This window comes from Carcharodon carcharias, chromosome 10 (assembly GCF_017639515.1).
Source record: "Carcharodon carcharias isolate sCarCar2 chromosome 10, sCarCar2.pri, whole genome shotgun sequence".
In the NCBI taxonomy this organism is placed as follows: domain Eukaryota; kingdom Metazoa; phylum Chordata; class Chondrichthyes; order Lamniformes; family Lamnidae; genus Carcharodon; species Carcharodon carcharias.
The window spans coordinates 95,780,647-95,794,828 of record NC_054476.1 but is presented as its reverse complement, the minus strand read 5'-3'; the positions used below and the strand labels follow the sequence as shown (position 1 = coordinate 95,794,828).

The window sequence follows — 14,182 nt, the reverse complement described above, 5'->3', positions numbered from 1 at the left end:
GCAGCCCCGGCCTATTTGGCGTTTTTTTTTGCAGCAATTTGTTAAATCAACATGTTGGGACCTTCCCTGTGACACATAGGAGGATTTTTGGGTATTTACAATTGATTCCTGGCTTTGGCTGAGGTTTTTAAACCTTATGCTTCTTTCTCTTTCTCGCTCGCCACGTGGTATGGCGCTGATTCTGAATCTGTGCTGGCCACGGTGCTTTTGGAAATGGGCTGCTTTGATTTTTCTTCAGCACTGAAGCTATTTCAACTAGTCCTGGCTTAGAACTGAATGTTTTGCTGACACCTGCTCAGTCCTTTGACTCCCCACTCTGTGGGCATTCGCAATGGACCTCCATGAGATCTTGTAGAGTCCTCAGCTGCACAGTGGTGTTTTTTCCTTCTGCCTTTTTGCTTCCAGTTCTGCTATCAATCTCCCTCGCTGTCTTCACTTCAGGTACTTTCAGTCAGGTCAGAATGCTACTCCTTAAATTTTCCAGCTTTTGAATTTCTGCTCCAGCTTCTCTGAGGTCCTGGGTTTTTCTATTAGCTGCCACCATGTTGTATGTTTTGTGCTCAGTAAGTCTCACAAAGAGGTTCTAAGTCTTGTATGATTGAACATGAAGTGTTCATTGATAACACATAACAGTGTACATATATACAGGCTTAGGCCAAGCTAGGAGCTAATTGCATGCTTTATTCTACACAGGTCTCTGTCCAGTCCCCAACTGACCTTAGTCTCAGGTCACGTGTCTCCTTATCTCACACTGTGGACAGTACAGTTTCCCAGCTCCACATTCACTCTTGTTATGCCAGATACCCTGATACTATAGTATCTAACCTCCAAATTAGTTTTGAAACTTTCCTTCAAAATGGGTCCAAAATACACATGGACCTGAATTTTACCCTTGGCAGGCGCGCGTGATCAACGGGCTCAGGACTGGTTGAGAAATGGACTACCGACCGTGATGAAACGTGCACTGAAAAGCACAGCGCTGCCGGGGTGTGGGCAGGAAGAGAGCGGGAGATGACAGCATCACGGATATGGGTGAGTGCTGCAAGAGAGCTCCCTGAAGGCAGACAGCTGCCTCAGGGAGCTGCAGGCCTTCAAATTATTAAATAAAGGTTTAAAAAGCTGCAAGAGAATGTCTATGCATTGCAATCAAGCCCCTGAAAATATACCTAATAAAAATGCTGTCCACAGGTATTTATTTTTATTTTATTTCATCATGAAAATTTCATCCCGCCCTTGGATGAGGTTTGATGAAAAATGTAAAGGCGCCTGGCCTACTCACCTGTCCACCAACTATAAGGTTGGACGGGCCATGAAAAATTGGAGACAATTGCACCTTTAATGGGCTTAATTGCCCTCAAAGTGAGCAGATGGTATGATGCTACCAATCAGCCTTGATTTAAAAGAATGACAGGACAGGTTCAAAGAGCTGAGTGGCCTCCTCTTCCTGACATCCAGCTATGAGCGTTTTTCCCATTACCTTTAGCTGAGTTCACAGGAGATATCCAGGTAGGATGGGAGCAATCTTGCCAGGAGTGGGCTGTTGAGACAGGGGCAAGCATTTGTGTTCTGAATGCCGGAGGTTCGGTACCGCCTGCATGTTGTGAAGTTTTCAACATCACAGTGTGCACAGTTTCACTTTGACAGATCCCTGCCTGGGGTCATGACAGAAGAGCCTCCCAGTCAGATAGGAAGCTTGCTGGAGGAGCCTGCAACTGCTTGTGGAACTGAGATGGTGAATTGTGCATGACACTGTCAGGGGGTCAGTGTAAGGGAGCACTGCACTGTCAGATGGTTAGTACTGAGGGCGTGATGCACTATCCGAGGGTCAATATTGAGGTGGCACTGAGGGAGTTTTGCACTAACGGAGAGTCAGACCTGAGGGAGCGCTGCACTGTCGGAAGGTCGGTACCGAGGGAGTGCTGCATTATTGGAGGGTCAGTACTGAGGGAGCGCCGCAATGTTGGAGGATCAATACTGAGGGAGCATTGCAGCATCAGAGGGTCAGTGCTGAGGGGTTACTGCATTGTCAGAGTCAGCATTGAGGGAACACTGCACTGTCAGAGGGTCAGAACTGTGGGAGCACTGCACTGTCAGAGGGTCAGCACTGAGAGAGTGCTGCACTGCCACATTGTCAGTACTGAGATGGTGGTGCACTCTCAGTACTGACCTCAGAAGTGACCCTCTGACAGTGCAGCACTCCCTCACTACTGTCCCCCAACAGTGCAGCACTCCCTCACTACTTACCCTCTGACAGTGCAGCACTCCCTCACTACTGAGGCTTTGACTGTGCAGCGCTCTCTCAGTACAGAGGGCGGCATTGTTAGAGGGTCAGTACTGAGGTAGTGCTGCACTCTCATTACTGACCTGAGATGTGACACTGACAATGCAGCGCTCCCTCAGCACTGACCCTCTGACCATGCAGTGCTCCCTCACTACTGAGGCTTTGACTGTGCAGCACTCCCTCACTATTACCCTCTGACAGTGCAGCACTCCCTCACTACCTACCCTCTGACAGTGCAGCACTCCCTCAGTACAGAGGGCAGCATTGTTAGAGGGCCAGTACTGAGGCAGTGCTGCACTGTTGGAGGGTCAGTATTGAGGCAGTGCTGCACTGAGAGGGTGTCAGTACTGAGGTAGTGCTGCACTATCAGAGGGTCAGTACTGAAGGAGCACTGCAGTGTCAGAGGGTCAGTACTGAAGGAGTGCTGCACTGTCGTAGAGTCAATATTGAGGAGCACTGCACTGTCAGAGGTTTACTACGGAGGGGAAGATGCAACGTCACAGTGTTAGTACTGAGGGAGCGCTGCACTGTTGGAGGGTCAGTACTGAGTGAATGCTGCACTGTCGGATGATCAGTGCAGGGAGAGGGCTGCACTGTCAGAGGGTCAGTACTGAGGGAGTGCTGCACTCTCCGAGGGTCAGCACTGAGGGAGCACTGCATTATCAGAGGGTCAGTACCGAGGGAATGCTGCACGGTCAGAGGGTCAGTACTGAGGAATGCTGCACTGTTAGATGATTACTACAGAGGGAATGATGCATTGTCACAGAGTTAGTACTGAAGGAGTACCGCACAGTGAAAGGGCTAGTTCTGAGGGGGGTGTTGCACTGTCAGTGAGTCAGACTGAAGAAGTGCTGCACTTTTAGTGGGTTAGTACTGAGGGAAGACTGCACTATCGGAGGCTCAATATCAAAGGGAGGGCCACATCATTCAGGGCAGAGGGTGTGATGTACTATCAGAGGGTCAGTAATGAAGGACCGCCATACTGTGAGAAGTTCAGTACTGAGGGAGTGCTGCACTGTCAGAGGGTCAGTACTGAGGAAGTGCTGCACTGGCACAGGGTCAGTACTGATTGAGCATAGCACTGTCGGAGGGTGAATACTGAGAGAGTGGTGCTTTGTTATAGTTCCAGTACTGAGGGACTGCTGCAGTGTCGTGGGAGGGTAAGTAGTGAGGGATGCTGCACTGTTGGAGGGTCACTACAAAGCGAGGGCTGCACTGGTATAGGGTCAGTACTGAAGGAACACTGCAGTGTCAGAGGGTCAGTGCTGAGAAAGTGCTGCACTTTTGGGAGGTCAGTATTGAGGGAACACTGCAGTGTCGGACAGTCAGTACGGAAGGAGTGCTGCACTTTTGAAGAGCCAGTACTGAGGAGTGCTGCACTGTTGGAGGATTAGTACTGTGGGAGGGCTTCACTGTGAAAGGGCTAGCTCTGAGGGAATGTTGCACTGTCAGTGAGTCAGTTCTGAAGAAGTGCTGTACCCTCAGAGGGTTAGCAGTGAGAGAACACTTCACTATTGGAGGCTCAGCATCCAAGGGAGGGCCGCATCATTCAGGACAGAGGGTGTGATGCACTGTCAGAGGGTCGGTATTGAAGGAATGCTGTACTGTGAAAAGTTCAGTACTGAGGGAGCACTGCACTGTCAGAAGGTTAGTACTGAGGCAGTACCGCACTATCAGAGGGTCAGTACTGAGGAAGTGCTGCACTGTCAGAGGGTCACTAATGTGGGATAGCCGTGCTGTAGGAGGGTCAGTACTGAGGGAGCGCTGCACTGCAAAAAGGTCACTACTGAGGAAGTGCTGCATTGTCAGATGTTCAGTACTGAGGGAGTCTTGCACTGTTAGAGGTTCAGTAGTGAGGGACTGCTGAACTGTCAGAGGGTCAGTACTGATCGAGCACTGCACTGTCGGAGGATCAGTACTGAGGGAGCGGTACTCTGTCAGAGTGTTGGTACTGAGGGGCCGCTGCAGTGTCGTGGGAGGGTAAGTAGTGAGGGATGCTGCACTGTTGGAAGGTCAGTACAGAGCGAGGGCTGCACTGATTTAGGGTCAGTCCTGAAAGAGCACTGCACTGTCGAAGATCCAGTACTGAGGAGTGCTGCACTGTCAGAGTGTCAGTCCTAAAGGAGCACTGCATTCTCAGGAGATCAGTACTGAGGGAATGGCGCACTGTTGGAGGCTCAGTGCAGAGCGAGGGCTGCACTGTCACAGGGTTAGTTCTGAAGGAATACCACACTGTCAGAGGGTCAGTACTGAGGGAGTACTGCACTGTCAGAGGGTCTGCACTGAGTGAGCGCTGCACAATCAGAGGTTCAGTACTGAGCGAGCGCTGCACTGTCAGAAGGCCAGTACTGATGGAGTGCTACACTGTTAGAGAGGCTGTACTGAGGGAGTGCTGCACTGTTGGAGGATCAGTGCAAAGAGAGGGCTCCACTATCAGAGGGTCAGTGCTGAGTGAGTGCCGGAATGTTCGAGCGTCAGCAATGAGGGAGTACTGCACTGTCAGAGGGTCCGCACTGAGTGAGCGCTGCACAGTCAGAGGTTCAGTACTGAGCGAGCACTGCACTGTCAGAAGGTCAGTACTGATGGAGTGCTACACTGTTGGAGAGGCTGTTCTGAGGGAATGCTGCACGGTCGGAGGATCAGTGCAGACAGAGGGCTGCACTGTCAGAGGATCAGTACTGAGGGTTGCGACATGGTCAGTGGGTCAGTACTGAGGGAGTGCTGCACTGTCAGAGGATTAGTACAGAGGGAACAATGCACCGTCACAGGGTTCGTACTGAAGGAGTACCATACTGTCAAAGGGCTAGTTCTGAGGGAGTGTTGCACTCTCTGAGAGTCAGTTCTGAAGAAGTGCTGTACTCTCAGTGGGTTAGCACCGAGGGAGCAATGCACTATTGGATGCTCAATATCCAAGGGAGGGCCACATCGTTGATGGTTCAGGACAGAGGGTGTGTTGGACTGTCAGAGGGCCAGCACTGAAGGAGCTCTGAACTGTTAGAGGGTCAGTACTGAGGGAGTACGCACTGTCAGAGAGTCAGTACTGAGGGAACACCACACTGTCAGAGGGTTAGTACTGAGGAAGTGCTGCACTGTTGGAAGGTCAGTCCTGAGGGAGCACTGCAGTGTCGGATGGTCAGTACAGAAGGAGTGCTGACCTGTCGAAGAGCCAGTACTGAGGAATGCTGCACTGTCAGAGGATTAGTACAGAGGGAAGGATGCACCCTCACAGGATTAGTACTTCACCCTCAGACGGTCAGGACTGAGGGAGTGCTGCACCATAGGAGTGTCAGTACTGAGGGAGTGCTGCACTGTTGGAGGGTCAGTACTGAAGAGTGCTGCACTGTCAGAAGATCAGTGCACAGACAGGGCTGCACTGTCACAAGGTTAGTACTGAAGGAGTACTATACTGTCAAAGGGTTAGCACTGAGGGAGTGCTGCACTGTCAGAGTGCCAGTTCTGAAGAAGTGCTGCACTTTCAGGGTTAGCATCGAGGGGCCACTTCACTATTTGATGGTAAGTATCCAATGCGCAGCATCGGTGGCTCAGGACAGAGGGAATGATGAACTGTCGGAGGATCATACTGAAGGAGAGCCACACTGTCGGAGGGTCAGTACTGAAGGAGCAGTGTAATGTCAGCGGGTCAGTACTGAGGGACCGCTGCAGTGTTGTCGGAGGATCATACTGAGGGAGTGCTGTACTGTTGGCGGGTCAGTACTGAGATAGGGCTGCACTGTCACACGGTCAGTACTGAGGGAGCACTGCAGTGTCAGAGGATCAATACTGGAGGAGTGCTGCACTGTGCCTGGAGAAATGGTGTAGCCGGGAGTGATCCAGATTCTTGGGGCACTGGGACTGGTTCTGGGGGAGGTGGGACCTATATAAATCGGATGGGCTGCAGCCAGGCAGAGCTGGGACCAGTGTCCTTGCGGGGGCTTTTGCTAGTTCTGTTGGGGAGTGTTTAAACTAGTGTGGCAGGGGGATGGGATCCCAGGAGTAGCATAAAATAGGCCAGATTCAGATCAGAAAAATGGAGGTAGAACATTAGCTAAGGACGTTGTGATAGACATGGAGTTACAGGAGAAGCAAAGTTTTAAAAAGTGTCCAGCAAGGGAAATTGACGGGGTTAAACTGTTTATACTTCAATGCAAGGAGTATTACAAACAAGGTAGATGAGTGAAGGGCACAGGTAGACACATGGCAGCAGGAGGTCATGGCTATAACGGAGACCTGGCTAAAGGAGGGACAAAACTGGCAGCTAAATATCCCTGGTTATAGAGTCTTCAGACATGATAGAGTAGGATATAAAAAAGGAGGGGGGTAGCACTAATGGTTAAAGAATCAATTCCAGTTGTGAGAAGGGATGATATACGAAATGGGTCAACAAACGAGGCTTTATGGATTGAGCTTAGAAATAAAAAAGGGGCAGTCACACTACTGGGAGTATACTACAGACCCCCAAATAATGAAAGGGAGATAGAAGAACAAATATGTAGGCAAATTTCTGCTTGTAAGAACAAGAGGGCAATAATAGTAGGAGACTTCAGCTATCCTAATATCAACTGGGATTCAAACAATATAAGGGGCACTGAGGGAGAAAAATTCATGCGTTGCGTCCAGGAAAATTGTTTCAACCAATTAGTGACAAACCCAATGAGAGGAGATGCAATTCTAGACCGAGTCTTGGGAAATGAGGAAGGGCGAGTGGGCGAAGTGACAGTTGGTGACCATATCGGGGACAGTGATCACAATTCAGTTAGATTTAGCATTACTATGGAAAAGGACAGAGATAAGGCAGGAGTAAAAGTCTTGAACAGGGGAAGGCAAATTTTGCAGAAATGAGAAGAGAGTTGGCTGAGGTGGACTGGACAGCACTGCTGGAGGATAAAACAGTGGGAGGCACTAAAAAGCAAGATCCTAATTGTACAAAGTAAACATGAGCCCTACAAAAATAAGAGTGGTACTGCCAAATCTAGACCTCCCTGGTTGTCTAGAGGAATACAGGAGAAGATCAAACAGAAAAAGAAAGCGTACGATAGGCACAAAGAACGAAGCACTGCAGATAGCCTAGGAGAATATAGGAAGTCCAGGGACGAAGTAAAAAAGGAAATAAGAAAATCAAAGAGAGGGCATGAAAAAAGATTAGCAAGTAAAGTTAAAGATAACCCAAAATTATGTATTTTACCAATACATAATGCTAACAGGTTATTTAAGCATAAAGTGGGACCTATCAGAGATGAAGGTGGAAACTTGTGTGTAGATGCAGAGGCTGTGAGAAGGGTTTTGAATGAATATTTTGTCTCAGTGTTTACAAAGGAATGAGAGGATGTAGACATAGTAGTCCAGGAGGAATACTGCGAGATATTGGACGGGATAGTCATAAAGAGAGAGGAAGTACTCAAAGGGTTGAAATCCTTGAAAGCTGATAAGTCACCGGGGCCAGATGGATTGTTTCAGAGGCTGCTGAAGGAAGTCAGGGAGGAGATAGCAGAAGCTCTGAGGATGATTTTCCAATCTTCACTAGATACAGGGGAGGTACCAGAAGACTGGAGAAATGCAAACGTAGTTCCATTGTTTAAAAAGAGATCAAAGGAAATGCCAAACAATTATAGGCCAGTTAGTCTTACATCAGTGGTGAGCAAATTAGTAGAAACAACCTGAGAGATAGGATTAACTGTCATATGGAAAGGCACGGACTAGTCAGGGATGGTCAACATGGATTTGTTAAAGGAAGGTCTTGCCTCACAAATTTGATTGAATTCTTTGAGGAACTGACAAGAAGGGTTGATGAAGGTCGTGCAGTGGATGTTGTGTACATGGATTTTAGCAAGGCATTTGACAAGGTCTGACATGGCAGATTGGTCATGAAAGTAAAAGCCCATGGGATTCAGGGTAATTTGGCAAACTGGGTAAAAGGTTGGCTTTGTAACAGGAAACAAAGGATAATGGTCGGTGGATGCCCTTGCGAATGGAAAGTTGTCTCAAGTGGTGTTCCACAGGGCTCAGTGTTGGGACCCTTGCTGTTTGTGTTATATGTTAACGATTTGGATGTGAATGTGGGGGGCACGATCGTGAAATTTGCAGATGACATGAAGATTGGCCTAGTAGTGGATAGTGTAGAGGATAGCCATCAGCTCCAAAACGATATATATGGGTTGTTGGAGTGGGCGGTAAAGTGGCAGATGGATTTTAACATAGAGAAGTGTGAGGTCATACATTAAGAGAGGTCAAACAGTTACAGAGATTACACAATAAATGGGAATATACTAAGAGGGGTAGATGAAGTGAGAGATCTTGCTGTACAAGTACACAGGTCCCTGAAGGCAACAGTTCAAGTAGACAAGGTTGTAAAGAAGACATGTGGAATGCTCTCCTTCACTGGCAGAGGTACAGAATATAAAAGTAAGGATATAATGTTGGAATTGTATAAAACACTGGTGAGGTCACAACATGAGTATTGTGTGCAGTTCTGATCACCACATTACAGGAAGGATGTAATAGCTCTGGAGAGAGTGCAAGGAGGTTTACAAGAATGTTGCCAGGGTTAGAAAAGTGTAGCTATGAGGAGAGGTTGGATAAGTTGGAGTTATTTTCCTTAGAACAAAGAAGGCTGATAGGTGACTTGATTGAGGTGTACAAAATTATGAGGGGAATAGATAGAGTAGACAGGATAAAATTGTTCCCCTTCGTGGAGAATTCTAGAACCAGGGGACATAGATTCAAGATAAGTGGCAGAAGGTGTAGGGGGGACATAAGGAAGAACTTTTTTACGCAGAGGGTAGTGGGTGTCTGGAATTTGCTGCCCAAGTTGGTGGTAGAGGCAGAAACTCTAAACTCTTTTAAAAAGTACCTAGATCTGCACCTTAAATGCTGTAAACTTCAGAGCTATGGGCCAGGTGCAGGCAGGTGGGATTAGAAAGGGCACCTGGGTGTCCTCGGGCTGGCACAGACAAGATGGTCAGAATGGCCTCCGTCTGTGCTGTAACTTTTCTATAGTCCTATGGTTCTATGTTGGAAGGTCAGTAGTGAGGGAATATTGCAGTGTCGAAGGGTCAGTACGGAGTGTATGCTGTACTGTTGGAGAGTCAGTATTGAGAAGTGCTGCACTGTCAGAAGATTAGTACAGAGGGAAGGATGCACCGTCACAGGGTTAGTGCTGCACTGTTGGAGGGTCAGTACTGAGGGAGCACCGACTGTCAGAATGTCAGTACTGAGGGAGCGCTGCACTATCAGAGGGTCAGTACTGAGTGAGCACCACAACGTTGGAGGGTCAGTACTATGGGAATGCCGCATTGTCGGAGGTTAAGCAATGTGGGAATGCCGCTCTATTGGAGGGTCAGTATTGAGGGTGTGCCACACTGTCAAAGTGTCATTACTGAGGGAGCACCGCACTATCAGAGTGGCAGTATGGAGGGAGCGCTGCACTGTCAGAGGGTCAGTACTGAGGGAGGGCTGCACTGCCAGAGCATCAGTAGTGAGGGAGGACTGTGGTGTCGGAAGGTCAGAACTGAGGGAGTGCTGTACTCTCAGACGATTAGTACCAAGGGAAAGATGCACTGTCACAGTGTTAGAGCTGAGGGAGGGCTGCACTGTTAGAGGATTAGCATTGAAGGAGTGCCGCACTGTCAGACGGTCAGCACTGAGGGAGCAGTTTTGGAGGATCAGTACAGAGGGAGTACTGCTTTATTGGAGTGTCAGTACCAAGGAGTGTTGCACTGTCAGAGGATTAGTACAGGGGGAAGAACGCATTATCACAGGGTCAGTACTGAGGGTGTTCTGCACTTTCAGAGGGCTAGTGCTGAAGAAGTACCGCACTGTCAAAGGATTAGTAAAAAAGGAGTCCAGCACAGTTAGAGTATCAGATGTGATGGAGTGCTGCACTGTCAGAGCATCGAGGGATCACCGCACTATTGGAGGTCCAGTACTGAAGGAATGCTGCACCGTTGATGGTTCAGTACAGATGGTGTGATGCACTGTAAGAGAGTCAGTACTGAAAGAGCGCCGCACTGTCAGTAAGTCAGCACTGAGGATGTGCTGCTCTGTAGGAGCGTCAGTACAGAGGGAGGGCCTCACTGTCAAAGGGTCAGTACTGAGGGAGTGCTGCGCTGTCACAAGGTCAGTACTGAGGCAGTACCGCAATGTTGGAGGGTCAGTACTGAGGGAGGGCTGCATTGTCAGAGGGTCAGTACTGAGAGAATTCTGCACTGTTGAAGGGTAAGTACTGAGGGAGCACTGCAGTGTTGGTGGGTCAGTACTGAGAGAGTGCTGCACTGTCAGAGGGTGAGTACTGAGGAGTGCTACATTGTCAGACAATTAGTACAGAAGGAAGGAAGAGCTGACACAGGGTTAGTATGCGGGAGGCCTGAACTGTCATAGGGTCAGTACTGAGGCAGCACTGCACATTCAGAGGGTCAGTACTGATGGAGCACTGCGCAATCAGAGGTCAATATAATGGGAGCACTGCCCATTCTGAGGGCCAGTACTGAGGGAGCGCTGCACTGTCAGAGGGTCAGTCCTGAGGGATGCTGCACTGTCGGAGGGTCAGGACTGTAGGAGTGCTGCACTGGTGGAGGATCAGTATTGTAGGAGTGCTGCACTGTCGGTGAGTCAGTATTGAGGAGTGCTGCACTGTCCGAGGATTAGTACAGAGGGAAGGATGCACCATCACAGGCTTAGTGCGGAGGGAGCGCTGCACTGTCGGAGGTTCAGTGCTGAGGGAGTGCTGCACTGTTGGAGAGGCAGTATTGGGGGAGTTTTGCAATGTCGGAGGATCAGTGCAGAGAGAGGACTGCACTGTCACAGGGCTAGTACTGAAAGAGTGTTGCACTATCAGGGAGTCAATTCTGAACAAGTGCTGCACTCTCAGGGTTAGCTCTGAAGGAGCACTGCACTATCGGAGCGCCTGTATCCAATGGAGCGCCGCAGCATTGGTGGTTCGGGACAGAGGGAGTGCTGCACTGTCACAGGGTCAGCACTGAGGGGCATTACACTGTCAGTGGGTCAGTAATGTGGGAGTGCCGCTCTGTCGAAGAGTCGCTACTGAGGGAATGCAACACTGTTGCTGTATCAGGGCTGAAGGAGCGACGCGCTGTCAGAGCGTCAGTTCTGAGGGAGTGCTGCACTGTCACAGTCTCAGTACTGAGGGAGAACTGCAGTGTCAGAAGGTCTGAGCTGAGCGAGTTCTGCATCGTCGGAGGGTCAGTACTGAGGAGTGCTGCAATGTCAGTGGATAAGTACAGAGGAAAGGATGCACTGTTCATGGATTAGTACTGAGGGATCACTGCAGTGTCAGAGGATCATTACAGAGGGCACAGTGCAGTGTCGGAGTGTCTCCTCTGAGGAAGTGCTGCAATGTTGAAGGGTCAGTACTGAGGGAGTGCTGCATTGTCAGAAGGTCTGTACTGAGGGAGTACTGCACTGTTGGAAGGTCTGTACTGAGAGAGTGCTGTACTGTTAGAGGGTCAGCACTGAGAAAATGCTGTGCTGTCGGAGGGTCAGTAATATCGGTGTGCTGCGCGGTCAAAAGGTCAGTCCTGAGGATTGCTGCACTGCAGGGTTGTCAGTACTGAGGGAGTGCTGCACTGTCAGAGAATTATGCAGAGGGAAGAATGCGCTGTTGCAGGGTTAGAATGAGAGAGTGCTGCACCGTCAGATGGTGAGCACTGAGGGAGCACTGCAGTGTCATAGGGTCACTACTGAGGGAGTGCTGCACTGTCAGAGGGTCAGTGCTACGGGCATGCTGCACTCTCAGATGGTTAGCACCGCGGGAGTGCTGCGCCGTCGGTTGTTCAGTACATAGGGTGTCATGCACTGTCAGAGGGTCAGTTCTAAATAAGCACTGCACTGTCACAGGGTCAGTACTGAGGGGGTGCTGGACTATTGGAGGGTCAGTAATGTGGGCGTGCCGCTCTGTCAGAGGGTTAGTACTGAGGGACAGTTGCACTGGCGGAGTGCCAGTACTGAGGAGTGCTGCACAGTCAGAGAATTAGTACAGAAGGAAGGGTGCACTGTCACAGGGTTTGTTTGAGGGAGAGCTGCACTGTCGGAGGACCAGTACTGATGGAGCACTGCACTGTCAGATAGTGAGTACTGAGAGAACACTGCAGTGTCAGAGGGTCACTATTGAGGGAGTGCTACACTGTCACAGGGTCAGTGCTAAGGGAGCGCTGCTATGTTGGAGGGTCAGTAATGAGGGAAGGCTGCACTTTCGGAGGGTCAGTACTTAGGAGTGCAGCACTGTCAGAGAGTTAGTACAGAGGGACGGATGCACTGTCACATGGTTAGTATGAGGGAGGTCTGCGCTGTCGGAGGGTCAGTGCTGAGGGAGTGCTGCACGGTCGGAGGTTCAGTACAGAGAGAGTCATGCACCTTCAAAGGGTCAGTACTGAAGGAGCGTCGCACTGTCAGAGGGTTATTTCTGAACGAACACTGCACTGTCGGAAGGTCAGTACTGAGGAGTGCTGCGTTGTCAGAGAATTAGTACAGAGGGTAGGATGTGCTGTCACTCAGTATGAGGGAGGTCTGCACTGTCTGAGGGTCAGTACTGACCCTGTACTGTCAGATGGTGCGTACTGTGAGATCATTGCAGTGTTGGAGGATCACTACTGAGGGAGTGTTGCACTGTCACATGGTCAGTACTGAGGGAGTGCTGCATTCTCAGACAGTTAGCACCGAGGGTGTGCCGGGGATTCAGTATAGAGGGAGTCATGCACCATCAGAATGTCAGTGCTGAGCGAGGACTGTCAGAGACCCAGTACTGATGGTCTGCTGCACTGCCGGCGGTCTGTACTGAAGGAGTGCTGCACTGTCACAGAGTCAATACTGAGCCTACGCAGCAATGTTGGAGAGTCAGTATTGAGGGAGTGCTGCACTGTTGGAAGGTCAGTGCTGAGGAAATGCCTCACTGTTGGAGTGTCAGTACAGAGGGAGTGCTGCACTGTCACAGGATCAGTACTGAGTGTATGCCGCAATGTTAGAAGGTCACTGCTGAGGAAATGCTGCACCATTGGAGGATCAGAACTAAGGGAATGCCGTACTGTCCGAGTGTCAATATTGGGGGAATGCTGGACTTCAGAGGGTCAGTAATGACAGTGCTGCACTGTCAGAGGGTCAGTGCTGAGGGAATCCTAAACTGTCACAGGTTCAGTACTGAGGGAGTGCTGCATTGTCAGAGGGTCAGTACTAAGGGAGCACTGCAGTGTCAGAGGGTCAGTACTGAGGGAGTGCTGTACTGTCAGAGGGTCCGTACTGAGGGAGCACTGCAATGTCGGAGCGTCAGTATGGAGTGAGTGCTGCACTTTTGGAGGGTCAGTACTTAGGAGTGCTGCACTGTCGGAGAATTAGTACAGAGGGAAGGATGCGCTATCACAGGGTTAGCTTGAGGGAGGTCTGCATCATCTGAGGGTCAGCAATGAGGGAGCGCTGTACTGTCAGATGGTGAGTACTGAGAGAACACTGCAGTGTCGGAGGGTCAGTACTGAGGGAGTGCTGCACTGTCGGATGTTCAGTACAGAGGGAGTCATGCACTATCAGAGGGTCAGTACTGAAGGAGCGCTGCACTGTCGGAATATCATTTCTGAACAAGCACTGCACTGTTGGTGGGTCTCTACTGAGGGAGTGCTGCACTATCACAGAGTCAGTACTGAAGGAGCGCTGCATTGTTGGTCAGTCAGTACTGAAGGAAGGCTGCACCGTCACACGGTCAGTACTGAGAGAGTGTTGCATTGTCAGAGGGTCAGTGCTGAGGGAGAGCTGCACTATCAGAGGGTCAGTGCTGAGGTAATGCTAAACTGTCAGAGTGCCAGTACTGAGGGAGGACTGCACTGTCAGAGGATTATTTCTGAACAAGCACTGCACTGTTGGTGGGTCTGTACTGAGGGAGTGCTGCACTATCACAGGGTCAGT

General features: G+C 50.0%; 1 protein-coding gene across 1 annotated transcript in view; it reads left to right on the top strand.

Annotated features, from left to right (window-relative positions):
- si:ch211-236l14.4 (SITS-binding protein) overlaps positions 1-14,182 on the top strand; it is a 1,411,255-nt gene that overhangs the window by 173,574 nt on the left and 1,223,499 nt on the right. Inside the window, exons 5-6 of the mRNA XM_041196805.1 lie at positions 6,447-6,454; positions 10,705-10,720. Of these exons, the coding sequence (XP_041052739.1) occupies positions 6,447-6,454; positions 10,705-10,720 (24 nt within the window). The remainder of the gene's footprint in view (positions 1-6,446; positions 6,455-10,704; positions 10,721-14,182) is intronic.